Raw genomic sequence first — 27,468 nt, 5'->3', positions numbered from 1 at the left:
TCTAAAATAATAGACTTTAATCTGTTTAACAGGAATGTATCGATCTGCACAACAAAAAAAGGGAGTGGGCCAAACCTGGCCCGTGGGCATCGGTTTTGGCAGCAATTAATCCCCCCCCCCCCCCCCCCCAACTGGCAGCTGATTTTATTGCTGAGCCTTTAACTTGCATTTTTAATTGGGTCTTAGCACAAACACATTTCTTAAAGTTTGGAAATCTGCATTTGTTCTCCCACTATTAAAAGGAGGTGAACCTTCAGTTGTGAACAGCTATAGGCCTATTTCAAAACTGTGTATTCTGGTGAAAGTGTTTGCAAAGCTTGTTTGTGTTCAATTGAAGAATATTTGGAATTAAACAACATTCTAAACCCTCTTCAGTCGGGCTTCAGGAAGCATCACAGCACTGCTACTGCAGCCTTAAAAGTTTTGAATGACGTGTTTGACGCATTAGACTCAAGGAAGTTTTGTGTTGCCTTGATTCTTGACCTATCAGAGGCTTTTGACACTATGGATCACGGTCTCTTGCTTGAAACTCTTTGAGAAAAGGTATTTCCAATCAAGCTGTTGCTTGGTTTGCAGATTATTTGGTGGGTAGGACACAGTGTGTTCAGATGGCTGACAAAGAGTCAGAGCTCTATTGAGTATTCCTTTAACTTTAATTAGTAATGACTTCATGACTTTCTTTGCTAATAAAATTTTAACTATTAGAGAAAAAATTACTCATAACCATCCCAAAGACATATCGTTATCTTTGGCTGCTTTCAGTGATGCCGGTATTTGGTTAGACTCTTTCTCTCCGATTGTTCTGTCTGAGTTTTTCATTAGTTACTTCCTCCAAACCATCAACATGTCTATTAGACCCCATTCCTACCAGGCTGCTCAAGGAAGCCCTACCATTAATTAATGCTCGATCTTAAATATGATCAATCTATCTTTATTAGTGGCTATGTACCACAGGCTTTTAAGGTGGCAGTAATTAAACCATTACTTAAAAAGCCATCACTTGACCCAGCTATCTTAGCTAATTATAGACCAATCTCCAACCTTCCTTTTCTCTCAAAAATTCTTGAAAGGGTAGTTGTAAAACAGCTAACTATCATCTGCAGAGGAATGGTCTATTTGAAGAGTTTCAGTCAGGGTTTAGAATTCATCATAGTACAGAAACAGCATTAGTGAAGGTTACAAATGATCTTCTTATGGCCTCAGACAGTGGACTCATCTCTGTGCTTGTTCTGTTAGACCTCAGTGCTGCTTTTGATACGTTGACCATAAATTTTATTACAGAGATTAGAGCATGCCGTAGGTATTAAAGGCACTGCGCTGCGGTGGTTTGAATCATTATATCATCATTATCATTATCTAATAGATTACAATTTGTTCATGTAAATGGGGAATCTTCTTCACAGACTAAGGTTAATTATGGAGTTCCAAAAGGTTCTGTGCTAGGACCAATTTATTCACTTTATACATGCTTCCCTTAGGCAGTATTATTAGACAGCATTGCTTAAATTTTCATTGTTACGCAGATGATACCCAGCTATATCTACCCATGAAGCCAGAGGACACACACCAATTAGCTAAACTGCAGGATTGTCTTACAGACATAAAGACATGGATGACTTCTAATTTCCTGCTTTTAAACTCAGAGAAAACTGAAGTTATTGTACTTGGCCCCACAAATCTTAGAAACATGGTGTCTAACCAGATCCTTACTCTGGATGGCATTACCCTGACCTCTAGTAATACTGTGAGAAATCTTCAATGTGCATATTAACAAATATGTAGGACTGCATTTTGCATTTGCGCAATATCTCTAAATTAGAAAGGTCTTGTCTCAGAGTGATGCTGAAAAACTAATTCAATCATTTATTTCCTCTAGGCTGGACTATTGTAATTCATTATTATCAGGTTGTCCTAAAAGTTCCCTGAAAAGCCTTCAGTTAATTCAAAATGCTGCAGCTAGAGTACTGACGGGACTAGAAGGAGAGAGCATATTTCACCCATATTGGCTTCTCTTCACTGGCTTCCTGTTAATTCTAGAATAGAATTTAAAATTCTTCTTCTTACTTATAAGGTTTTGAATAATCAGGTCCCATCTTATCTTAGGGACCTCATAGTACCATATCACCCCAATAGAGTGCTTCGCTCTCAGACTGCATGCTTACTTGTAGTTCCTAGGGTTTGTAAAGAGAATGGGAGGCAGAGCCTTCAGCTTTCAGGCCCTCCCTCTGGAACCAGCTCCTAATTCGGATCAGGGACAGACACCCTCTCTACTTTTAAGATTAGGCTTAAAACTTTCCTTTTTGCTAAAGCTTGTAGTTAGGCTGGATCAGGTGACCCTGAACCATCCCTTAGTTATGCTGCTATAGACTTAGACTGCTGGGGGGTTCCCATGATGCATGAGTGTTTCTTTCTCTTTTTGCTCTGTATGCACCACTCTGCATTTAATCATTAGTGATTGATCTCTGCTCCCCTCCACAGCATGTCTTTTTTCTGGTTCTCTCCCTCAGCCCCAACCAGTCCCAGCAGAAGACTGCCCCTCCCTGAGCCTGGTTCTGCTGGAGGTTTCTTCCTGTTAAAAGGGAGTTTTTCCTTCCCACTGTCGCCAAGTGCTTGCTCACAGGGGGCCGTTTTGACCGTTGGGGTTTTTCCGTAATTATTGTATGGCTTTTGCCTTACAATATAAAGCGCCTTGGGGCAACTGTTTGTTGTGATTTGGCGCTATATAAATAAAATTGATTTGATTTGATTTAGACAGATTTGTGAGCAATATTTGAGAGAAATAGGTTTTTTTGTGTATATAGAAAATGTTTGAGTTCAGCTCATAAAATGGGAGCAAAAACATGTGTTGCATTTATATTTTTTGTTCAGTGTATATAACACCTCTGTCCAGTGAACTCATGGCTCCATAAGCTCATTTCAGGTGTTTCCTGATCATTGATGTTGAGATATGAATGTCATTACCAAGATACATGGCTGTCTCCACAAGTTCACTTCATGCAGATACACTTCTGATGGCGTTGTCAGGAAGGCATTGAAAGCCTGGCTTTTAGTTTTGATCCAGGACAATCACAAAGTCAGATCCTATGATTCCTTACTCACCTTCTGAAGTGCTGGAATCAAGGCATTCATTGATTCTGCAAAGATGACGCCATTTTGGTTCCAACTGCGCTGAACTACTGAATGAACCTTTTATCTTTTCAACATTTTTTTTTTTAATCATTTAACCACATACAGAAACACATCCAGGTACAGGTGCTATCAAAATAAATATAAAAATAGTTAAGCTATCAAATTTACATAAATGTACAATTTTTGATGATTTATTTAATTAATTTAAAGCCTGATTTATGCGCTGTACAGCTGTAATTCCGCGTCATGCAATGACGTGCGTGATAGTTTTAAAGTTCTCCGTCACTGGATTATGCTTTATCTGGACTAATTTGACCTCCAACAAGCTTTTCTTTCTACAATAATCACCTCCAAATCAAAGGTAATCTGTACATTTTCCTTTTTACCGACTTTGTGCTGCAAATGTGCGGATTTTTCGGATCCATTTGTAATCAGCGTGCGCACTACAAAAGCTATTATGACGGAAGACAAACAGTGAAATCAGAAAAGTGTCAAATCACAGCCTTTTGTGTCTGATTTAACGTCCAGGCTGCGAGTCAGAGTCTGAGCACAGTGTGGAAAAATAAACGGTTGGGTTTTAATCAGGGAAATAACTCCGGTCCCATTTTCCTCAAATCAGCGAATGTTACTGTGCACGTCCAGACTGCTTGGGGTTTTTAATGGAAATACATTGCGATGGATGCGACATTTTATCCGATGTGAGCGAAAATCTGTTACACAAAATCCATTTTGTACTGTTTATTACATGGAAAAAATACAAAAACTTTGGGACTTTTTGACTGCGAATATCTGGTTTATACAATGACGATTTAGGTGAGTTGACTGTACATGGGAGTGAACACTAAATTTACCTTCAAAACTTTGACGATGCTGTCGCTTCCATCCCACACGGCTGACTTTATTTTCCAAATGTTCTTCTGTTTGGATCTGAAGGGAATCTGTACATCTTGAAGCACTTATTGTGTCTATTTGTGCATCCAAATCCACAAACAACCCGGCATTTTCAGCGAATAATAATTAAAATAGCTTGATTTCCATGCAGACGGATTAGCAGCAAACACTATTTTGAACCCAAAATGGCACCATGAGTCACGTGACCGGTTTTTGTTGACTTGTCATGTCACCACTCTCTCAATTAAGGCACTCTAGTTTTCACAACCCTACCCAACACCCAGTTTATGCAAGCAGGTTGGATGTACTCCCGGACGTCGGCCTCCATAGACGCCCACCAGAAGCGCTGCCGGACAACTGCCACGGTCCTTCGCACCCCTGGATGACAGGAGAGCTTGGAACCATGACAGAAGTCAAGGACCGCAGCCCTGGTCTGGTGGGACGTATAGTTTGTCTTTTGGTCCAGTTCCCGGGTCCGGGCTTCGTGCCAGGGCCTCCCGGACGATCTTCTCCACATCCCAGGTGAGGGTGGCCACGATAGTGGACTCAGGCAGGATGGGCTCCGGTGGATCTGACAGTGCAGTTTTGACCTCCTCTTCGTGTACCCGGGACAAGGCATCCGACCTCTGGTTCTTGGTCCCGGGGCGATAGGTGATCCGGAAGTCAAAACGCCCGAAGAACAGTGACCAGCGGGCTTGCCTGGGGTTCAGCTGCTTGGCGGTCCTGATATACTCCAGGTCCCGATGGTCAGTGAAAACCGTGAACGGCACAGACGCTCCCTCCAACAGGTGTCTCCACTCCTCAAGAGCCTCTTTCACCGCAAGGAGTTCTCGATTGCCGACGTCATAGTTCCGTTCAGCCGGGGTCATCCTGCGTGAAAAGTAGGCACACGGGTGAAGAACCTTATCAGTCTCTCCGCTCTGGGATAGCACGGCTCCTATCCCTGAGTCAGAGGCGTCCACTTCAACCACAAACTGGCGGCTAGGGTCGGGCTGCACCAAAACTGGCGCAGTAGAGAACCGTCGTTTCAACTCCTTGAACGCGGCTTCGCACCGATCCGACCAGGTGAAGGGGACTTTTGGAGAGGTCAGGGCTGTCAGGGGGCTAACTACCTGACTGTAGCCCTTAATGAACCTCCTATAGAAATTAGCGAAGCCGAGGAACTGTTGCAGCTTCCTACGGCTTGTTGGTTGGGGCCAGTCTCTCACCGCTGCAACCTTGGCCAGATCAGGGGCGACGGAGTTAGAGGAGATGATAAACCCCAGGAAGGACAAAGACGTGCGGTGAAACTCGCACTTCTCGCCCTTCACAAACAGTCGGTTCTCTAACAACCGCTGCAGGACCTGACGTACATGCTGGACATGGGTCTCAGGATCCGGAGAAAAGATGAGAATATCATCCAGATATACGAAGACGAATCGGTGCAGGAAGTCCCGCAAGACGTCGTTAACCAAGGCTTGGAATGCCGCGGGGGCGTTGGTGAGGCCGAACGGCATGACCAGGTACTCAAAGTGACCTAACGGGGTGTTAAATGCCGTCTTCCATTCGTCTCCCTTCCGGATCCGAACCAGGTGATACGCATTTCTAAGATCCAGCTTAGTAAAGATTTTGGCTCCATGCAGGGGGGTGAACACGGAATCCAACAATGGCAACGGGTATCGGTTGCGAACCGTAATCTCATTCAGCCCCCTGTAATCAATGCATGGACGGAGTCCGCCATCTTTCTTGCCCACAAAAAAGAAACCTGCCGCCATCGAGGAGGTGGAGTTCCGGATCAGCCCGGCAGCTAATGAGTCCCGGATGTAGGTCTCCATTGATTTGCGCTCAGGTCGTGAGAGGTTGTACAGCCTGCTGGATGGGAACTCAGCGCCTGGAACCAAATCAGTGGCACAATCGTACGGACGGTGCGGGGGAAGGGTGAGTGCCAGATCCTTGCTGAAGACCTCAGCAAGATCGTGGTACTCAACCGGCACTGCCGTCAGATTGGGAGGGACTTTGACCTCCTCCTTAGCCTGTAAACCGGGAGGAACCGAGGATCCTAAACACACCCGATGGCAGGTTTCGCTCCACTGAACCACACCCCCAGACGGCCAATCAATCCGGGGATTGTGTTTAATCATCCATGGGAAGCCCAAAATCACGCGGGAGGTAGAAGGAGTTACAAAAAACTCAATCTCCTCCCGATGGTTTCCAGACACCACCAGAGTTACTGGTTGTGTCTTGTGTGTGATTAAAGGGAGGAGGGTGCCATCTAGTGCCCGCACCTGCAATGGCGAAGGAAGCGCCACCAGGGAGCCCTACCTCCCTTGCCCATCTGCTGTCTAGCAGATTCCCTTCTGACCCGTGTCCACCAGTGCTGGGGCTTGAAGGGTTAAATCCCCGCTCAGGATTGTAACTGGGAGTCGTGTGGCAATCTGTGTGTGTCCCACGTGAATGTGTTGACCCCCCTTAGCCCAGTCTCTGAGGGCGGTTGTTGTTGTGGCCCTTTGGGGCAGTTTTTCTGTATGTGCTCCTTCGAGCTGCAGAGAAAACACTCCCCGCGGACCAGCCTCCTCATTTTGGCCCTGTGCGTTTCCCTAACAATGTCAACAGGGGGAGCTGTTGCCCCACGGAGCGCTGCGGCTGTGGAGCGTGGGGAGGGCGGCCCCTTTTCGAACCCGGAAGGGAGAGGGACGGCGCGTATCTGGCCACGTCCTTCGCCTCGCTCCCGACGGCGTTCCTCCAACCGATTGTCTAACCGTATAACGAGATCGATAAGCCCATCTAAATCCTGCGGTTCCTCTTTAGCTACCAGATGCTCCTTCAGGACCGATGACAGTCCGTTAAGAAGGCGGCGCAGAGCGCAACGTTATTCCAGCCGGACCTCGCAGCCGCGATGCGGAAGTCGACTGCATATTCGGCTGCACACCGGCGCCCCTGTCGCATTGACAGCAGCATTGTTGAAGCGGTCTCTCCTCTGTTAGGGTGATCAAACACTGTTCTGAACTCCCCCACAAACCCAGTGTATGCTGATAACAACCGTGAGTTCTGTTCCCAGAGCGCCGTAGCCCAGGCGCGTGCCTTACCCCGAAGCAAAGCAATAACATAAGCCACCTTGCTGGCGTCAGAACGCGTACATCACGGGTCATTGTGCAAAGACGAGCGAACACTGCATCAGAAAGTCCGCGACGTCTCACACAACCCCCGTACGGCTCAGGGGGACTTATGTATGCTTTCAGGGGATGGTGGGGGGTTTGTTGAACGACCAGCGGAATGTTAATACCCGGCACCGGGTCGGCAGGAGGAGGAAGCCGCAGCAGCGCTCTGATCGCGCGCTTCCACTGTGCGGTGAGAGCCTCCAGCCTGCGATTAAGGATGATGTGTTGCTCGGACATCAAATCCAGCCGAGCAGTAAAGGCGGTGAGGATTTGCGCAACTCACCGAGCACGCCTCCTGCAGGACGCCTGTGCACCCTGCTCTTCCATTGGCTGTCCAACAGATGGATGACGCCCCTCGGATTCCATGAGCTGGCCGAGATATCTGTTGTGAAAGTGTAGTGACACGGACCCACCACAGGGGCGCAAATGAACGGTCAATAGATGAGCCAAAAAATAACAATTTAATGTTGTGAAGGTGCACAACGAATACACAGACAATCTCAGAATATGATTACAGTCAATCACAAAGGTGACGTGTGGGCAGGCTCGAGGATAGAAGACGTCTGTCCTGAGAATGAGCCGGAACCACACGATTCCGCCGCCACCGAACCTGGTGAATACTGAGCCGCCACGTCCCGAATTCCCAGGTGATCACCGTCCCCGCACTGTCGGATCTGGTACTGCCGGCAGAGAACAAAGACAGTCAAGTGTGGGTGTGTGTACACCCAGTAACAACAACGGTGGGATGCCACCTCCACCTCTCACTCAATATGCTGAAGAGTACTGCAGTGATTCCTCAGGGAAAGAGTGCCGTCCTGCACTCACTCAGCTTCCACAGAAAGAGGGAATGGTACTCTGCAAACACTCACAATATACAGATATATTGCAAAACAAACGGCTGAGGATATTACCTCCAGTGAAGTTACGATATCTCGGCGATGAGGTGGAGATGACGTCTGGGTTTTATGGAGTGGGATGATGAAGAATGAGTGACAGCTGTCAGGACATAATGAGTAACAGCTGTCACTCCCGGCTGTGTCCGTGGCGGCAGCGCCCTCTCGTGCCTGAAGCCCGCACTTCAGGCAGGGCGCCCTCTGGTGGTGGGCCAGCAGTACCTCTTCTTCTGGCGGCCCACACAACAGTGATGCCATAATTTCTATACAGATTTGTGCAAATATTCATTCATATGACTAAGTGGAGGTAGTCTGTTTATATGTATAAAGACGATCAGTCGTGAAGACCCATGCAACTCTTCAAATAAATCATTACATACTCGTACATTATATAAACACATACAAGCTGTACTTATTGGCCCTATTGAGATATCCCATAATCAAACCCTCTCTGACCCTGGCCGTGAGTCGCAATCATGTAATTTACCCGGCACTAAAATGGGTCTAGTTAGAACCCTGCTACTTTGTAAAAATATTATTAGTGATATTCTGTGCAAATAATCAGAATCCTGAAAGTTACTCCTAAATACATTTTCTGAAATCTAATATCATATACATTGGAAAAGTGGTCACATGAAAAAGGTAGTCCAACAAGATACTGTAATTATTCCTGCCAGAACTACTTTCACACTAAACAGCATGTTGCATGTGAAGCCATGTCTCAAAGCAATGACATGTTGCTTCTCAAAAGTTTATAAAACATCACAAAACAATATATGTTGTTAAATTCATATCTGTGTCTCGAAATATATACTTGCAATTCACTGTCACAAATATCTGACCTTTCAGGTGTTAGGAAACGATATGTGAAGCAAAACATGCTTCAAAACATTCTTTTGTTTGTTCCCAAGCAAAGCCAACCCTAACCCAATCTCAGGCAGGTACACTGAGACTGTGTTAGTGCACATACACAGTGATCACCAAAATATGCCATTTGCAATCTGCAGTACAGCAAAAAATTTTAAAAAAGATGTAAAAATGATGCAGAATTAATGTCAAAATGCATGCAGTGATATTGAATTTTGCTAATTGTAATGGAAAGAAGTTGTTCCATTGCATGAGGTGGTAACAGTAAGAATCCACCACCAACAATTACCCACTCTAGCAGTAAGCCTTTTAATGTGTATATATAGAATTATGTATTGTTTCTGTGGTTTTGTTTCATACCACCTATAAAGTGCTGCTTTTTTGGTTCTCAGGCTTTGAGGAGAACCTGCAGGTGCAGGGGGAGCTGATCCTGCAGGACAGTTTCCAGGTCTGGGATCCACGTTCACTGATCAGAAAAGGGCGAGATCGGCACCTTTTCTGTTCGAGTTCTCCCTGGTCTTCAGCAAGGAGATCAAAGACTCATTCGGCAGAACCAAGTACCAGTACAAGAACAGATTATGGTTAGTGTGTGTGTGAGAGATAGTGTAATAGTTAAGTCCAGATATTTTGGCTCTCAGTGAACGGACGATATGGAATCCATCAATGATTGGAGAATAACCAAATTGGAGGTGGTACAGAGAAGAACAATGAAAGAATAACTAGCTTTTTAAAATATTAATACCAGGTAAGGACTAGAAAAACATAAATTACCAATATTAGCAGATGTAAAAGAGAGCATATGATTGAAGTTTAGAAAATTTTAAACAATATTTTTATGGTGAATGTATTCCTGATCTACCATTATCAGAAGATAACAGAAGGGGTCACTGCAAGAAAATATATAAACAAGGCCATGACTGGATTTGAGGAAGTTCTTGCTTAGAATGAGAGTGGTGGATACATGGAACAGCCTGTGGGACGACATAGTAACAGCACTGAGTGTAATAAGCTTAGATTTGACAAACATTGAAGAAATGATAATATTAAAAATAATATAGAGAATTTTAGATACGTGGAAGAGGTAGGCATGCAAATATGGCTAACAAACCTATGATACCAGAATAAGTCAATAAAATGTGGCTGATATTGCAGCACCAGACTCTTCTGCAGTAACAGACCTGACCTGACTTTCAATCAAGCAGATGTTGAACTGTTACAGTCTCATATTTCTAATAATTCTTCTGGTCTTGCAGACTTCGGAATTGGGGGGTGACTGAGCACATTGAAGGTGACCCATGTAAATTTGCCCTGTGGGCAGGAAGAACCCCATCCTCTGACAATAAAACTGTGCTCAAGGTAAGCTTATACTGAAAGTATATTTACTGGATAAGTCCACATACCATAGGAAATGGAGGATTTGCTTTGTTTAATAGAATTGTGGCTAGAAACGTGATACACAGTGCTGTACAAATAGAGTATGAATAAATATGCACACTTTTGATTTTTTTCTTTAAAGAAGTATCTCAGGAAACTTGTTGAATGGACTGAATGAAATGTCAAACGTTTCTATTGTAGCAATCATTTGTATCAAACAAATGTGCATGTAGCGGGAAAGCTATCCGCCTGATTGCTGCTCAAAGTGTTTGAACATGTACAAAACGTTCTGACAAACTTGGCAGACATCAGCTGACAAGGAGCAACATTTTGTGAATGGGGGAAAAGGACTTTTGTCAAGCAAAATGAACACAAACGTAGAATCAGTTCCTCGTACTGTTCATTGAACTGTCAGTGTGACTGGGGCTTTAAAGGAAATTTTCAGTACATAGCTTTATGACAGAAAATATTTTTAAAGGTAAAAACAATATCACACATTTTGCATTGTTCTGTATGCTGTTGAATATAGGATCCAACTATATAAATTAAAATTTATACATACATACATACATACATTAAGTGCAGTGTTTGTATGTAGAAGAAATGTGGTAACGGTAGCTGACATTTCACATCTTCCTTTTGAGACAATCCTTTATAAAATAATGGATATCATCTTTAGAGCTGCAGCCAAAGACTATTTGCAATTATTGATTGATGTGGTCATTATTTTGCCACTTATTCAATTTGTAGTGTATTAGTAGTTTGATACTCAAAATGTCAGAAAATGGCGAAAAATGTCAGTTCCATAGGGATACTGATAACACATACCATTAGCTTTGTAGGATGACTGTTAGCACGATGTGAAGCCACCATTGTGATGCCCCACCATCCATCTTGCCTTACACACACTACTTCCATGGTCCCTGCTATAATGTGAAGATGTATATTTATTTAGGTAAGGTGATGGTCTAGTGGTTAAGTGTTGGGCTTTAGACCAGAGGATCCTCAGTTTCAAATCCCAGCCTGACCGGAAAATCACTAAGGGCCCTTGGGCAAGGTCCTTAATCCCCTAGTTGCTCCCAGTGTGTAGTGGGCCGCCTTGCATGACAGCAGTGGCATGGCAGCATCGGTGTGTAAAGCGCTTTGAGTGTCTGATGCAGATGGAAAAGCACTATATAAATGCAGTCCATTTACCATTTATTTGTTTGCTGGGGATATGTACTTTAAGGAGATTTAACCAGAGAGTACAGAAATTAAGGATGTCATTGATTCTTCTTTTCTATATGTAAAATGACTGTGATGTGCTCTTACTGCACTGCGTAGTCTGAGATCCACTTGTGGGAGGATACTGTGCTGTAGCATGCAGCTCATTGTCCATCTATCATGATGTCCACAGAAAAAAACTGAATTTGAGGTGTCAAGAAGAGTTTGCCTGCGTGGAAGGAGATGCAAACTGAAACTAAGTCAAATGTTTCATGTTCTGCCGCTCATCTCAGAGTGGCCCGGTGACTGTGGCAGTATGCAACTTGATGAATAATTTTATTGCTAAGCCATGGAGAAAAATGTTTAAGATATCAAGAAGGGTTCATCTGCCTGGAGTTGCTTGAAGACTTGCAATTTGAGGGAACATCAGTTATGTATGGCATTATGGAAATGTGGTGCACTACTCTGAGCATGATCCAACACACATTTACCTCAGTGCTGAAGACCCCAGCAGCTGGAAAAAGCTAAAGTGAAAGCATGTATGTTCTCTCTCTAAACAATGAGCAAGTCTTTTGTCAACAGTTCTAAAATGCTGGTATTTCTTCATTGCAGTATCAGTCAGTTGGGAGACCGCTGTAAGATGATTTGAGCTGCAAATATTAGTCAGTTATTTTGAGCAGTTTCATAAAGTCCACATTTTCTGATTTCAGTTTCTTAATGTTAAGTTTTCTGCCCTCTTTTCTCTTATTTGACAAAAGGGAATACCTACAGTGTGTCTGGAACGTATTCACAGCGCTTCACTTTTTGCACCTTTTATGTTACAGCCTTATTCCAAAAGGGATGAAATTAATTTTTTTTCCTCAAACTTTTACACACAATACGTCATAATAAAAATGTGAAAAAAGTTTTTTAGAGACAGATTTTTGCAAATTTCTTAAAATTAAACTAAGAAATTACACGCACATAAGTATTCACAGCCATTGCCATGAAGAGCAAAATTGAACTCAGGTGCATCCTGTTTCCACTGAATATCCTTGAGATGTTTCTACAGCTTAATTGGACGCTGCCTGGGGTGAATTCAGTTGATTAGACATGCTTTGGAAAGGCACACACCTGTCTATATATAAGGTCTCACAGCTGACAGTACACGTCAGAGCACAAACCAAGCATGAAGTCAAAGGAATCATCTGTAGACCTCCAAGATGGGATTATCTTGAGGCACAAATCTAGGGAAGGGTACAGAAACATTTTCGCTGGTTTGAAGGTCCCAATGAGCACAGTGACCTCCATCATTCGTAAATGGAAGAACCTCAGATCCATCAGGACTCTTCCTAGAGCTGGCTGCCTGTCTAAACTGAATGATCAGGAGAGAAGGGCCTGAGTCATGGAGGTGACCAAGAACTTGATGGTCACTCTGTCAGAACTCCAGCATTCCTTTGTGTTGAGAGGAGAACCTTCCAGAAGGACAACCATCTCTGCAGCAATCCACCACTCAGGCCTGTATGGTAGAGTGGCCAGAGGGAAGCCACTCCTTAGTAAAAGACACATGGCAGCCCACCTGGAGATTGCTAAAAGGCACCTGAACGACTCTCAGACCATGAGAAACAAAATTCTCTGGTCTGATGAGACAAAGATTGAACGCTTTTGCGTGAACACCAGGCATCGTGTTTGGAGGAAACCAGCCACCATCCCTACAGTGAAGCACGGTGGTGGCAGCATCATGCTGTGGGGATGTTTTTCAGTGGCAGCAACTGGGAGACTAGTCAAGATTGAGGGAAAGATGAATGCAGCAACGTACAGAGACATCCTGGATGAAACTTGCTCCAGAGCGCTTTTGATCTCAGACTGGGGCGACGGTTCATCTTATGAAATGAGTGGCTTCAAGACAACTCTGTGAATGCCCTTGAGTGGCCCAGCCAGAGCCCAGACCTGAATCTGATTGAACATTTCTGTAGAGATCTGAAAATGGCTGTGCACCAACGCTCCCCATCCAACCTGATGGAGCTTGAGAGGTGCTGCAAAGCGGAATAGGTAAAACTGCCCAAAGATAGGTGGACCAAGCATATTCAAGAAGACTTGAGGCTGTAATTGCTGTCAAAGGTGCATCAACAAAGTATTGAGCAAAGGGTGTGATTACTTATATACATGTTTTCTTATTTTTATTTTAAATAAATTCGCAAAAATTAAAAAAAAAACTTTTTCATGTATGAGTAGAACTTTGAGTTGAAAAAATATGAATTTACTCCATTTTGGAATAAGGCTGTAACATAACAAAATGTGGATAAAGTGAAGCACTGTGAATACTTTCTAGATGCATAATACAGGTAAGTTGCCCATAAGGGCAAGAAACACAGCTGTAATTTTTGGCTGTCAGCCCATCTTATTTTCACCAAAGTTAACTTCTCAAACTATAATAATAATGTGAATAATGTGAGTCAAGACATTGCCGCACATTTGAGCTGCTTTTGTCGCCACTTGTTGGGCGATGTGAGCATTTCAGGGCTTCTGGAACATTTCCTACTTGAAACCCAAAATTCAATGATGGGCCATTAACGTCAGCAGCTACATTCCGTTGAAGCGTACGCTGGGACGCTTCTAATAGCTATCTCACCTGTCGTAAACACACGAGTACTCACGAGTACTTTGTTTTCGGACGTCTCCGTAGCTGTATGCTTTGAATGCCGTATATTTTGAAACTGGTCACGGAAGTGCACAAAGTAATCTGGATGATCACTAACAGTCTAAAATCTTAATTGTTATGATTTCGGTGCGATATGTCCTTTAATTACTCAACCTGGTCTCACGGCAAGTCGTGCTTCAGCAGCACGAAATATACATTAATCTATTGGTTCGTGATATTGTGACAAAAAGCGCCTCATTTTTGTCACAGCAGCACAAATTCATTCTCATTCATTCCGTGATGGCTGCATGAAATTAAAAGTGGGGGGGGGTACGGTTAGGGTAGGGGGGAGGAGTAAGATTAGGTTATAGTCAGGGTTGGGTAGGATTACTTTGAAATGTAATCAGATTACAAGTAATCCAAATGTATGTACATACATACATGTAATCCACATGTATTCTTTCAAGTAATCCTACCCAGCCTTGGTTATAGTTAAGGTTAGGGTTGGGGTGCCAGTAGGGTTAAGAATAGTGAGTTAAAAAAGCTCTGTCACGAAAATTTGACTCATTTCATCACGGGAGTACAAAAGAAAAAAACAAAACAAAAACGTGAGACTGGGCCTGAATTACTTATCGTCACAGTATGGGTTGCCTAAAACAATCTTTTTAGGTTTTTTCCAGATTCGAAATTTATCTCTAGATCTTTCCCCAGTTTCCCCTCCCTGCCTCCTCAGCATTTAAGTGATTATTTTCTCATTAAAAAAATTGTATAGGAATTATTTCTGAGATTTTATAATTATATATCAGATCTGCAGTTGGAGATTATCCGATTTACGTCATTATTAGCCAGATGTCGTTTGCTTTTCCGATGGAAATCTCTCCACCCACCAACTATTTCAGTCTGTCTTAGGGACATTTCATTATTTCTCAAGCATTAGAAAATTAGATATACATTGAGAGGATCCACACATGTTTTTTTCACATATGGGAAACATTTTTGACCTATCTGGCCACCTTACAAACCTGCCAGACTGAGAGTAACTTTGAGTATTTACGTATTTATGCAGATGATTGACCTCTATGGGATAGTGCTATGTCTATGCACACTCACTGTTATGAGCCAGGATAGGTGGGCGCTCCCCCCCCCCCACTTTTATTATTTATTGTAAAGAATTAATTCTGTGTTTCCTCTTTCTAGTCATTGTTTGTATTCAGTTCATTTGTTTTTACTATGTATCTTGTTGAGTGTTTATAGTTTTGTTTTTTCTTTAAAAAGTAATTGTAAATTGCAGTTTTATTTGATATGTAATAAAAAATATTTTCAAAATGTATCAGAATTATTCTGACCTCAGATAACTGTAATGGATAATAGTGGTAAATGAAGTGCATTTACATAGCGCTTTTCCATCTGAATTAAAATATCAAAGCATTTTACAATGATGCTTCGCATTCACCCATTCTCTCTCTCCTCTCTCTCTCTCTCTCTCTCTCTCTCTCTTCTCTCTCTCTCTCTCCTCTCTCTCTCTCTCTCTCACCACACGCGCACACACACACACACACACACCGGTGTCAGGGTTGTTAATTATTGGGCACATGTTTATTTGTTAGTAGGTTGTTAGCCAAGTGATCATTGGTCTGATCAATATATTTGACTTCTATTAAAAAACAACAGAAAAATTTTTACATGTAGTTAAGCTCATCAAAATATTCAAAATTGCTGCTGTGATTCTATTAGGTCTTTATGCTGTTTGTCTGAACCACTTATTTTGCTTCCCTCCTCGCTGTGGTTTATTGCTATCTGATTTTTGTGTTTTTTTTTCCAGGCTTCCAGCATTGAAGCAAAACAGGAATGGATAAAGAACATCAGAGAGGTGATACAGGAGAGGATGACTCACCTGAAGGGGGCGCTAAAGGAGCCACTTCATCTGCCTAAGACCCCAGCATTGAGCAACCCAGAATAACAATAGGAGGTAAGCAGGAGATGCACCTTCAACTGCCATTTCATTAGGTACTCTTTGCTCGTGCCACATTGGATTTAATTACCCTCAGAAGTGCTTTTTCTTAATTCTTGGTGGCATTGATTCAACAGTGTGCTCTTCAGAGATTTTGGTCCTAATTAGTATAACATCAAACAGTCACCAAATCATTACTCCACCACCAACAGCCTTAATTGTTGATGCAAGTCAGGGTGGATTCATGCTTTCATACAGTCTATATATGACCCGCTGAGATGTGTGGTTGGTATCTCACAAGTCGGTCATTTTCCCTTAGTGGCCTTTGTCTGGAGAGTAAAGATTTTTAATCTATATTTGGAACTACACATACAGTCTGTTTTTACTTCCAACATCTGTAGTGGACTAAAATGACATGTCAGTATACAGATAAGGTTGGAAACATATCAGATCAATCAATTAATACAGTACAATGCAGTTCAATTATTTATATGGCTCCAAATCACATCATTCGTGTTCCAAGGTATTTCACGATTGTAAGTTCAAACCTTACCCACTACGTGAGCAAGCACATTGGCAATAGTGGTCAACCCAGTGTGGAAGTGCCCTGGGTCCTGGTTAGTAACCACCCAAGTCCATCCTCCTCCTGAAAAGAGCCACATGTCTGCTGCAGCCATGTGTGCATTGGCATACCTTTTGCCTTTTGCAGTTAAGAAGTTTCATCAAACACTGAGGCACCTGCATGCTGGATTATACCCAGGGAAGCCATGCACATGGCCATAGTGTCATAGCTGGCCTTCCCTCACAATGCTAGGAATTGAGTCTGAGTTTACCTAAGTTATCATTTGTTCTCCTTTGTTTAATGCAAGGTCATTCCAGCAGTAATCAAGGATCCTCTGGAGAGATCTTGTACCAGAAGCATCCAGGTTAGCTCAGGTCACTGGCTAGCTTCAAGTCTCAGTAATACCGGAAGTACCAATACCCAAAATACTTGGACCTGCAGTTTCCTGCATAGTTATTGTTCATGCCAAACACATCTATACAGTGACCCCATGACTCTATAAGGGTGCCTTCACACATAGTATGAATGTGGTCAAAGTGCGCATGAAGCAAGAATCGTATGCAGTACGTGTAAAATTGTAGCTGCCCTCCAATGCCTCATACACCTGTTGCTTACAACTATGTGCGCACACCAGTGGCTAAAAGACAGCGTTTGCGCTGTTAGAGCCCATCGAACCGTCTCGCGGCAGGTGTTGGCCAAATTCCAGCTGACACACATGCACATCTAACACCGCTCGCTTGACACTTACAAAATGTGTGGCCATTTGCACTATTAGCACGACAACAGTCAGCAGACGATCAATTTCCAGCTGAATGTGAAATTTGTCTAAGTGCCCCCATGAGTGTGGCTTTGCAAACAGACACAGTGACACGTTGCCTGTGTGCGCTAAAGTGAGAGGGGGTGTGTCCGCCGACAGGAGCAGCTGTGGAGATCTGTGATTCTGGATGTTCCAGCTGGAAAACAGGTACCGTGTTTGAACGGACATGAACTAACAACTGTCTAATGTGATGCGCGTGTGTCTGCTTGCTGTCCTCATGCGGACATACATAAAAACATATAACGCTGTTACGATGGGCTGCAGCGAGTGCACGCACGTCGTGCACATTGACAGGCTACCCCAGGTGAAACGGACCATCAGATCATAACACGCAGCGGGCGATTTTGAATGTCACATCACCCACATGAGCTCTGTTCCACATGACGCGGTGTCTGTCCTGCATCGCACCGTCCACAAGACACGCATGTCGGGCAGGACACACGTGCGGGGCCAGCTGGACACGTCGCCGGCAAATGTGGACTTGATAAGAGCAATCCTGCCTCTCATTCATGTCATTTCATGACTGTACATATGTGACCATTGGTCATCAGAACAGACAGATCGTACTTGTATTGCCCGCTTGATAAGAGGGATTCAATAAAATGCGGTGTTTTTAAATACGTCTGTGTCCTTCTTATTATCAGGCATTTTCCCGCACCTTTTACAGTACAGCGATGGTAGCTCAGTGGTAAAGTTTCTGGCTGGTAATCAGAGATTTTGGAAATTGCAGGTTCAAATCCCGTGGGTGGCATGTATTTTTTTTTTTTTTTTCACAGCAGCTGCGCAATGTGGTGACACATGCTGTAGCTGCTCGCACTGTGTTCCCACGCACACAAAACTGTTGCAGCAGCATCGTTCACACCTGCCAGTTGGCTCGATGTTTTCGTGGTTCGTTCATACGAGCTGTTCCGCCATGCTTCGCCCTGATTTGTACTTATTCGTACTATGTGTGCAGGGGCCCTAAGCGCTGCATAACTGCAAACCTGAAATATACACTCAACAAAATATAAACGCAACACTTTTGGTTTTGCTCCATTTTGTATGAGATGAACTCAAAGATCTAAAACTTTTTCCACATACACAATATCACCATTTCCCTCAAATATTGTTCACAAACCAGTCTAAATCTGTGATAGTGAGCACTTCTCCTTTGCTGAGATAATCCATCCCACCTCACAGGTGTGCCATATCAAGATGCTGATTAGACACCATGATTAGTGCACAGGTGTGCCTTACACTGCCCACAATAAAAGGCCACTCTGAAGGTGCAGTTTTATCACACGCAAGATTTGAGGGAGCATGCAATTGGCATGCTGACAGCAGGAATGTCAACCAGAGCTGTTGCTTGTGTATTGAATGTTCATTCTCTACCATAAGCCGTCTCCAAAGGCGTTTCAGAGAAGTTGGCAGTACATCCAACCAGCCTCACAACCGCAGACCACGTGTAACCACACCAGCCCAGGACCTCCACATCCAGCATGTACACCTCCAAGATCATCTGAGACCAGTCACTCGGACAGCTGCTGAAACAATCGGTTTCCATAACCAAAGAATTTCTGCACAAACTGTCAGAAACTGTCTCAGGGAAGCTCATCTGCATGCTCGTCGTCCTCATCGGGGTCTCGACCTGACTCCAGTTCGTCGTTGTAACCGACTTGAGTGGACAAATGCTCACATTTGCTGGCGTTTGGCACGTTGGAGAGGTGTTTCTCTTCATGGATGAATCCCGCTTCACACTGTTCAGGGCAGATGGCAGACAGCGTGTGTGGCGTCGTGTGGGTGAGCGGTTTTCTGATGTCAGTGTTGTGGATCGAGTGGCCCATGGTGGCGGTGGGGTTATGGTATGGGCAGGCGTCTGTTATGGACAAAGAACACAGGTGCATTTTATTGATGGCATTTGAATGCATAGAGATACCGTGACGAGATCCTGAGGCCCATTGTTGTGCCATACATCCAAGAACATCACCTCATGTTGCATCAGGATAATGCACGGCCCCATGTTGCAAGGATCTGTACACAATTCTTGGAAGCTGAAAATGTCCCAGTTCTTGCATGGCCGGCATACTCACTGGACATGTCACCCATTGAGCATGTTTGGGATGCTCTGGACCGGCGTATACAACAGCGTGTACCAGTTCCTGCCAATATCCAGCAACTTCACACAGTCATTGAAGAGGAGTGGACAGGCCACAATTGACAACCTGATCAACTCTATGTGAAGGAGATGTGTTGCACTGCATGAGGCAAATGGTGGTCACACCAGATACTGACTGGTATCCACCCCCCCCCCCCCCCCCAATAAAACAAAACTGAACCTTTCAGAGTGGCCTTTTATTGTGGACAGTCCAAGGCACACCTGTGCACTAATCATGGTGTCTAATCAGCATCTTGATATGGCACACCTGTGAGGTGGGATGGATTATCTCAGCAAAGGAGAAGTGCTCACTATCACAGATTTAGACTGGTTTGTGAACAATATTTGAGGGAAATGGTGATATTGTGTATGTGGAAAAAGTTTTAGATCTTTGAGTTCATCTCATACAAAATGGGAGCAAAACCAAAAGTGTTGCGTTTATATTTTTGTTGAGTGTATATAAATAAATAAATGGAAAATCAGACTGAATCTGAACCAAACACTTGTAAGAAATGAATATTGGAACTCCATCCACATTAAGCTGGTCAAATATACATTTTTCTTGTACTGTAAATGAAGTACATTAATGCTGTAACTGCTAATTATTTTCTTAAATGATTATTCAACGTATTACTTTCACAAATAATCTAATAATATGGTGAGACTTTGTGATTCATCAAAATGAAAAGTTCAGAATTAAATTAGGCTTATTAAAGCTCATTTTCCATGGGGAGGGAAGGGTTCTGCAGTTGTGCTGAATTCATGAAGACATATTACGCAGGCTTAGTCAAGTAATTGTTAATTTGCAATAAATGATCGTGAAAGATTTGATGCAAAGGCTTTGCTTTTGGAGAGGTCTATTTTTTAATGGGTTCTCAGCAAATTAGGGTAGCTTTGTGGTTCTTGTTGAGATTTTTATTCTCCCGGCATTAGTGACAAGGTACAGTGTGTAAAGGGCCAGGCTTACAGACAACAGTGAAGGCTATAATTACATAAGAAGGTGGGTGGTGTGGTGGACACAACTTCAACGACAAATCAATTTTGTTCTGAAAGTCATGACAGAGTGACTGCAAAATTACATGTGATCTTGTCTGCACTGTGGACTGGGATGAACATGATTCAGGATCATGTTTTCCTTGATTTTGGACTAAAGTACTCCAACATCTAATCATCACTACATATCTGCCCAAATAATATTCCCACCAATTTTGAAATTAATCATTCCACTCATTTTTTAGGTACTTTGTCCACACACACACACACACACACACACACACACACACACACACACACACACACACACACACACACACACACACACACACACACACACACACACACACACACACGCCAGCAGCCAAGGTAAAAATCTGTGAAAAATGTGTGCAGGCAGGTTTATTAGTAAAATGAGTTCCTGAGACACAAAATTAATTTTTTGAGTTACTACCAAACAAAAACATGCTGTAAAGTGTGATGAATGACTCGTGTTTACTTCCAGTCAAACTAGTATGTGTGGCCTCACCTGTGCATAAGAAGGATGTGGGTTCTTTACCCATCAATTGGCTGACTAAGAGGATGACAAAAACAAAGGGAAACAAAGTGCTGACCAAAATGAACAAATTGTCCGTAGTTAGGGATAGTATAGATGTGGTCTTCCAGGACATGTATATCAGATGTCTCAACCCAGCTTTATCACTCGGAGGTCTAAGCTTTTCTCTTCTACCTGTAAAGCCCACATTCTTGTGTTTGCATATTTGCTGTCTGTGTGTTCTGAGACTTCCTTGTTTACATAACAGAAGTAGCTCTCCACAGGGGATCTTGGAGTCACTTGCCTGCTTAGCTGAATGGGCTGCGTATGAAGCAGGAGTTGTGTGCAAAACGGTACATTTGGTACATTTCAATAAAATCCAGAAAACAAAATTTCATCTCTCCCCCAGGAAGTTTTCTTTTGGTATGTTTTTTGGTACATTTCAATACAATTCAGAAAGCAAAATTTCATCTCTCCCCCAGGGTAAAGTTATTTATCCACCTAAGCACAAATCAGCAGCCCTTTCAGCTAAGCAGGGACACAGACAGCAAATATGCAAACACAAGAATGTGGCTAGCCAAGTCAGCCCCTCCCCTGAGGTGTTCTGAGACTTCCTTGTTTACATAACAGAAGTAGCTCTCCACAGGGGATCTTGGAGTCATTTGACTATTCGTGGACTTTAGAGGTAGATTGGTCATTTGACCAGACCTTGGCCTTCTTGGTGTTATCAAGCCTAAATTTTGCTTATAACTGGAGAATGTCTATATGCACAACCTGTTTGTTGCATTAAACAAGAAGGTCCTGTGCCATGTAACGTTTTTTTTTTTTTTTTTTTTTTCCGGCAGAATCAAGAATAGATTCATCCCTGCACTTCATGTCAGCTGTTTCTTAAAAATAAAAAGCCTTTCTCATTGCATTTTCTTCAATGACAACAATAAACAACTAATGATGAACCTATAGTGTACAGTGATTAAAAAGTAGGAACAAAGTGTCCTTCCAATCTGCTATCACAGATGAGATTTTTGTTTTTTGTCTGTTATGATTTTGTGTGACAAGTCACCTGACTGTAGACAGAAAGAGCAAAAACAATCTTTTCTGTGTGATTGGTTGACTACAAAAAAAAAAAAGACGCTGCAGTGACATCAACTTATATTGCTTGGTGTAAATGCACAACAAAGACCAAATGCTCTGAAAAAAGATTGCATACACTTCATTTTCATTTAGAGCAATTGTGTGATTGAGCTTCCTTTGTGGCAGGTATTAGGATTTGTGTTGTTGCGCTGACCTTGTATTAATGATTGTGTATACTGTGACTGTGTGTATTAACTGGTGCTTCACACTAACATGCATGTTTGGACCATGTACATTTAGGGAGGGAGGTGAAGATGGAGACAGTCAGGGAGACGGCAGCAGCCAGCCGGACACCATCTCCATTGCTTCCAGGACATCCCAGAACACTGTGGACAGTGACAAGGTAGGACACACACACATATGTATGTACATCTATTCTGCTTCCTTCTTCTTTTCTCCTCTTTTATGTCTTTGTATTGTTGTTCTTCCTACGAAATACTCAAGAGAGATGCAAGGAGAAGTTGCCTGACGCGAACAGTCAGTGCAGACAGAGGAGAGACTCTTTGCTCAAAGTAAACTGGCATCACAGTTTGTGCTGTCGCCAGCACATCTGAATCATTTTTCAGAGTTCCATCAGCTCATGAGCAGCTGATCCAGTGCTCACAGGTCACACACTGTTCTTCAGCATTCGTAGTGTGAACCAGCCTTCTTTACCCCTTCTTTACCTTCTTTTTTTATCTTTCATGCCATATTGTATTTTGGCTAAGATCACTTTCAGGTTTCATTCGTTTTTATCATGCGACTGCAGTAGTAACATTTCTTTAAGGCCCCTTCACACATAGTGTGAAGTTTGGACAATGTTTGGACAAATACGGCGAAACAGTGCGAAGCGCTTCAAATGTGCGCTCCACGAAACATCACACCGACGGGCAAGTGTGCACGACTCCGGCGCGACGGTTCGTGTACGCGACAGTGTCTCTCGAGCAGGAACAGCAGCTCATGCTGCTGCAGCTGCTCGCATTGGGTCTCATTTATGAAACGAACGTACTGCAGAAAACGTGCATTCGACCATTTTTACACAAACTTCGGTATTTATCAATTTGGACGTGAGCGGAGGCTAAGACGAATCTCATGACAGAGCTCACGTCTGGTCTGAGCTCGTGTACGCAAATCTGAGTCTGTGGATTTGCGGCGCAACACTACAAAATCTGTCTGAGTCTGAAAATAATTATGAAACAAACCTCATCTGTCATCCAAGCATAAGCAGCTACATATTCAGAACAGATCAAAACGGATTCTTAAAATGGATTGTACAAAATTAATTTTAAAAAGCCCACATTTTTAATGACACTGCTTCCTTTGTAAAATAAAAAAACATGAAACGTGTAAGCCTAGTTATTTGTGTACAGTCAGAGTTAAATTGATACATTTTACAATGTAAGCGGGGGGGTTAGGTTACCGTTCTGCTCTGGCTCTGACACGAGTGCGTCGGTATCTCCTCCACCACTTATGCCAGAGATTGACTTGGACCCAGTTAATGCAGCTATTTTTTCCTCCGTCTCTGTCGGGGTCAGGCTGGGGTCTCGTTGGCCTCACCCAGTCTGCCTAATGCTGCGCTTAAGTGCCTCAACACGTTTTTTGGTGGCCAGCTTTAAATCAGACCACTTTTGCTTGACCTAAATGCAAAGAATTCTTAATCAATTAGCAGGCATAAGCTTTTAACTGTGGGTGCATAAAAGATGGATTCAAAATCATTAGGCATAGGTTAAGTCAAAGAATTCTTCATACCTCAGCCAGAGTCCGTTCCTCTGCAGCAACGGTGTTGACCGCCTCCGTTACACTCTTCCACACGGCATTTTTACGAGCGCCTTTGACTCCACTTTTCAGACTGCCAAAAAGTACAAGTTTGTTTTTCTCCACCTCCGATGTTAGGATGCTGATTTCCATCTCTGAAAAGTTTTTCTTCTTCCCAGTGCTTCTTCTGTCCATGTTGAGCTCAGTGGGCGAGGCTTCCGAACCATGAATATTTAAGGGCGTAACATGCTAATGACGATTAAATTCAGCCGCCGCATTTATCAAGAGCCGATCATGCCGTATGCTGGGATTGGTCATATACGTATGTTTCATAAATCACACGTGTGTCTTGTCATAAGACCAATTATGCACTCAGATCTGCGCCTGTTTTTACGCAATGTTGATAAATGAGGCCCATTGTGTTTCATGGGAGGAGCTGCATCACATCACGCTACTGATTTGGAAGAAAATGAAATAAAAACCAGCTGTATAATTAGTAAATATCACTGGGTTGATATAAATAATACATAAAGGGGACGCAATACAGAACCTCGCAGTTAAACAACCCTGGTAAAAAACAAAACAAAAAAAAATCACTTACAAGATTTGAACCCACGCCGTCTGATTACCAGATGGCACCTCTACCACTGCGCCACAATCACTGTCTCGTAACAGGAGTGTGAAATGGTTCTAATCAACAAACAGACAAACGTATTTTCTAAAAAAAAGAAGAAAACCGCTGTGATAACTGACCAAACAGCGTTTGCTATGGTGTATTTCTGCTGATATGTGACTGAATGTGGCGTATTTGTCGTACTGTTGGCCTGTCATATGGTCCTGCGGCGTGCAGCTCACTGTCCTGTCAGGCAGAGGTGACTTCAGATCACCTGCTGCGTGTCCACATAAACTGACACGCCGTTCCAGCTGGACCTGTCAGTGCGCGCGCTCTCCAGCCCGTCGCAAGGGATATATGTTTTTGTGTTTTCGATGTGAGTACCAGCCAGCACACGCACGTGTCTGTCAAAACATGGCGCATGTTCTGCAACTCTGATGTCCAGGACCAGCCTTGTCAACAACTGCCACGCCCCCGTCCATTCAGAGTACAGACCAAAGTGTCACTCTCTGATCAGATGAGAGGTGCCTTGCCTGCGGGGGGCGCGAAACACACACACACACACACACACACACACACACACACACACACACACACACACACACACACACACACACACACACACACACACATTGTGGGGGGGGCCGACAGCACGCCACATCTTAGCAACTCCACAGTTGTGGGGAACGTAGATGAATGTCACCGTGAGTACGACAGTAGACAGCCTGCAGTCTCTTGTCGTGCCAAGAGTGCGACTGGCCACACATTTTCTAAGTGCCATGTGAGCGGTGTTAGATGCTTATGCTTGTCACCTGGAATTTGGCCGGCACCTGCCGCGAGAGGGTGCATTGGGTTTGCACAGCGCACACTTTGTCTTTCAGGCGCTTGTGTGCACAAATAGTTGTAGCAACAGGTGTACGAGGCGTTGGAGGCAGGGACAACATTACACGGTTTGCACACGATTCCTGTGTGATGCGCACTAAGTGTGCACTTTGTCCAAACTTTGCACTGTGTGTGAAGGGGCCCTTACTGCTGTTCGGACACTTAAAAATACAAGAGGCCCAGAAGCAGACTAAGATGGGCTCTACATGCCTTTGTCAGAAGTGGAAGTCATGTGAGATGACTTTTTTCCTTCCTTTCTTTTTTTAATGTTTCTTTTACATCATGTATGGAGTTAAGAGGGACTGATCTGCAAAGAACATATTATAAGAGGTTTCACAGGCGACACATTAGTGCAGCAGATAACTGAAACAATCCTTCACTTGGTGATGCAAGCATCAGATTTGACCTGAATGTTCTTCATAAATCAGTGTTTGAGGAAAAAGTGCTGGCCACTTGAAAATCCAATATGGCGGCCAGGTAGGGGTCAGTGAAGAATTGCACAGGGGTCAAAATCTAAAAATGCTCTAATCATATTGAAAGCTATACTACTTTATGTGTCTGATCACAAAGATTACAAAAAGGTATAGTTTGGATGATCTATGACTGAATGTTCTGGAGTTATTGGATAAAAACAGCAAGAATGGTGACAAAGGTCAATTTCAGTTTGTACAGGAGTCAAAAGTTAAAGTTGCCCCAATTTTGGTAAAACATGGTGCAAATTATTGGTTGAACTAATAGGATTAATAAAATGAATAGTTTTGACTGTGTTGAATGCTTGGTTTGCAAAATAAATGTGAAACAATGTTGACGTCCACTGGATTCTATATGACGTGACAGATGTTACCCTGTAACGTGACAACTGAGCATGACACATGGTGCAAACTATTCCTTTTTAAAACCCTATTAACTCAACCAATAATTTGCATCACATATTACAAAAATTGATGCAACTTTATCTTTTGACCCCTATACAAACTAAAACTGACCTTTGTCACCATTCTTGCTGTTTTTACCCCATAACTCCATAACAGTCAGACATAGATAGTCCAAACTATACCTTTTTGGAATATTTATGATCAGACAAATAATGTGTTATACTTTTCAATATGATTGGAGCATTTTTAGAGCATTTTGTTAGTGTAATTCTTCATTGACCCCTACCTGGCCGCCATATTGGATTTCAAGTGGCCAGCACTTTTTTCTCAAACACTGATTTATGAAGAACAATCATGCCGAATTTGATGCTTGCATCATCAAGTGAACAATTCTGGCCAGAAATCATACTTATCTGCTTCACTACATGCTGTGTTGCTGCTGATGATCTGATGAGCTGCAGCTGTCTCAGTGCTGCAGCTTCAGCCATGCAGAGCTTTGACCGTGTGTGTGTTTGTTGCTGGGTGTCATTTTGTTTGGAAGCGTGACATGCAGCTCTGTAACTTTGTAGTACATTAATCTTCAGCTCTTTGTGGCGTTGGTGTGAACCGTGTTGTGATGTCATCATGTGATCAGAGACTCTACAAGCAATGAAAAATCTGTTTGGATTGTGTGCAGGCATCTGTGCTGCTGCTGCTCAGCAACCAGCAGCTCACATTCAAGTAAGCCAGTTTGACTTCCTCTGATGTGTAAATTACCAGTGTTGCCACAGTTACTTTGAAAAAGTAATCCAATTACTGATTACTCCTTGAAAAAGTAACTTAGTTACTTTTCTGAATACTCAATTGGAAAAGTAACTAAGTTAGATTACTAGTTACTTTTTTAGTTACTTTACCCAGCTGCCGACAACAACCCTCTGCCACCTCAACATGGCAATGATACCTGTTTTGCCAAAACTTACTTTATAGTCACCCTTTCTTGACTTCAATGAAAATAAATACTTGTTTTATAAAAGTAAACTAAAGACCTCTTTCTTGACCTCATATTTAACTGTTGACAGCACTGTAACAGTAAAACTTGCAATTTCGAACCTACATTGTTTATAAATGTAACTATTAAATTCATTCTA

The 27,468-nt window shown here is 43.1% G+C and overlaps 1 protein-coding gene across 2 annotated transcripts in view; it reads left to right on the top strand.

Moving 5' to 3' along the window:
* Nucleotides 1–27,468, top strand: part of kalrna (kalirin RhoGEF kinase a) — a 609,141-nt gene that overhangs the window by 312,974 nt on the left and 268,699 nt on the right. For both annotated transcript variants that reach the window (XM_034186645.1, XM_034186644.1), the window contains exon 38: nucleotides 22,478–22,580. In XM_034186645.1, the coding sequence (XP_034042536.1) occupies nucleotides 22,478–22,580 (103 nt within the window). The remainder of the gene's footprint in view (nucleotides 1–22,477; nucleotides 22,581–27,468) is intronic.

The sequence above is a fragment of the Thalassophryne amazonica genome, chromosome 14 (assembly GCF_902500255.1).
Source record: "Thalassophryne amazonica chromosome 14, fThaAma1.1, whole genome shotgun sequence".
Lineage (NCBI taxonomy): Eukaryota > Metazoa > Chordata > Actinopteri > Batrachoidiformes > Batrachoididae > Thalassophryne > Thalassophryne amazonica.
The sequence above is the reverse complement of the archived record's forward strand: the minus strand, read 5'-3'. Positions and strand labels throughout refer to the sequence as shown.